Here is a 1,646-nt window from a genome sequence, read left to right as displayed (position 1 = left end):
GATACTTTGGTGTCACGGTTCAATATTTTTTTCGATACAAAAAAATGTTTGTGCCTTTTTAATTTCTCATTTATTAAAATTATGAATAGATATTTTAACTCAAAAGCACAGTTTTTAAATTTAATGTTGCTGAAACAACAAAATAAATAAAAAAAAATAAATCTATCTGATCGAGAAATCACTCATCTTTAGAAATAGAGTTTATTACAGAGAAATGGCTCTTTCCCAAATAAAAGCTATACTATACGCTTCTTCTGGGCTATATTCTCAGCAGCATATTAAATGCATATGTGCAGTCATATTCGTTGTGTTCCCACTAGTGCTGTCAGCGTTAATCTTGTTAAAATGACATTAACGACATAATGCCGCAAATCTCCATTAGAAAGTTACCGCATATCGCTCCGTGTGTGGGGCTGGATGGCGTCAACACGTTAGCAAGCTAACTGCACTAACGCACTAGTTCCCACCAATGTAATTGAGATTGCGTGGCACATCCAACATACTGTTTTACTTTTGTCCATGACGCGCTTACCTTCAGGGTCATACGTCACATGAAAACCAAGATAGTTCTAAACGCCAGATCTGAATGAGGGTGGGGGAGGTTCAATTCCGGGTAGCGTTGAGGCAGTTGCCATGTTGCAACGAGCTTAGCTTCTGTCTCACTAGCTTGCGCTGCGCTCAGTGGATCTGCGCTCGACAGTGCAGCCTAGGCGGAGTAGTCGAACGCAGATCCACTGAGCTGTTGGTTAGCACTGATTATTTATACATGGAATGTTTTCTTTGTTTTTTTTTTGTTTTTGTTTTTTTGGTTGTTTTAACTCTTGATACTGTATGGTGTCACTGAGAGGTAATATGCTTATCATGTTATCTCAGATACAGAAGCCACACTGACCTTGTTCAAATCAGATAATCCTGTCATTAAAGGAAAAAGAATGGCCCCGCTGTTTCAGCTCATGAATTCAGTGGCTGCAATTAAATATCGGTATAAAGATAGAGATTGTTTTGAACTGTAAACCATGCAGAGATACCATAGTAACGTCCAATAATAAAATATATGGAGGTGGCCGTGAAAAAAATAAGTCTCTTTAAAATTCCCAGATTGTAGCTGACTGTTAAAAAAAAATAAAAAATCTTTCCTTTGTCTTGTTTTCTTCAGCCTATAGTATATATTTGTATTGCAAGAGCAGTGCAGAATAATAACTGAGGCATGTGGAATATTTACATTATGCATTGTGGGCTATATTCGCAAAAGTGTTTCCAATAATTTCACTACTGCATCTCTGTGGTCCCCAAAGGTAAGCTACTGCTATTATGCCTAATAACTAGAGCTACAAAAACATGAGTCATTAGTGGAATTAATGAGCAGAGTAAGCTCACTGTAAGCTACGACTTTTCAAATTCATACCACAAAATGAAACACCACGCTAATCATTTTCTGAGGGTTGCACTACAAAGATAACTCTGGTTCTTATTGTGTGTATTTTTTCTTTGCATCATCTGCAGAAAACCAAAGAAGAAGCTGAGGAGGCCATAAGAATGTGACATTGCTGGAGATTAAAAAAAAAGTTCCCCTGAATTGTATTTAACCCTTTAATGCCTAGTGCGTCATATTTCATGCATAGCCTACAGTTTTTTGCCAGTTTTTG

General features: G+C 37.2%; 1 protein-coding gene across 1 annotated transcript in view; it reads left to right on the top strand.

The window, feature by feature from the left end:
• The window catches only part of LOC102308598 (microtubule-associated protein 70-3), a 6,845-nt gene extending 5,290 nt beyond the window's left edge, over positions 1 to 1,555 (top strand). The window contains exon 13 of the mRNA XM_042216523.1: positions 1,504 to 1,555. Within this exon, the coding sequence (XP_042072457.1) occupies positions 1,504 to 1,542 (39 nt within the window). The 3' untranslated portion in view covers positions 1,543 to 1,555. The remainder of the gene's footprint in view (positions 1 to 1,503) is intronic.
• Positions 1,556 to 1,646: the final 91 nt, after the last annotated feature.

The sequence above is a fragment of the Haplochromis burtoni genome, unplaced genomic scaffold (genome assembly GCF_018398535.1).
Source record: "Haplochromis burtoni strain Fernald_Lab_line unplaced genomic scaffold, NCSU_Asbu1 Contig_1095, whole genome shotgun sequence".
NCBI classification, from domain to species: Eukaryota; Metazoa; Chordata; class Actinopteri; order Cichliformes; family Cichlidae; genus Haplochromis; species Haplochromis burtoni.
The sequence above is the reverse complement of the archived record's forward strand: the minus strand, read 5'-3'. Positions and strand labels throughout refer to the sequence as shown.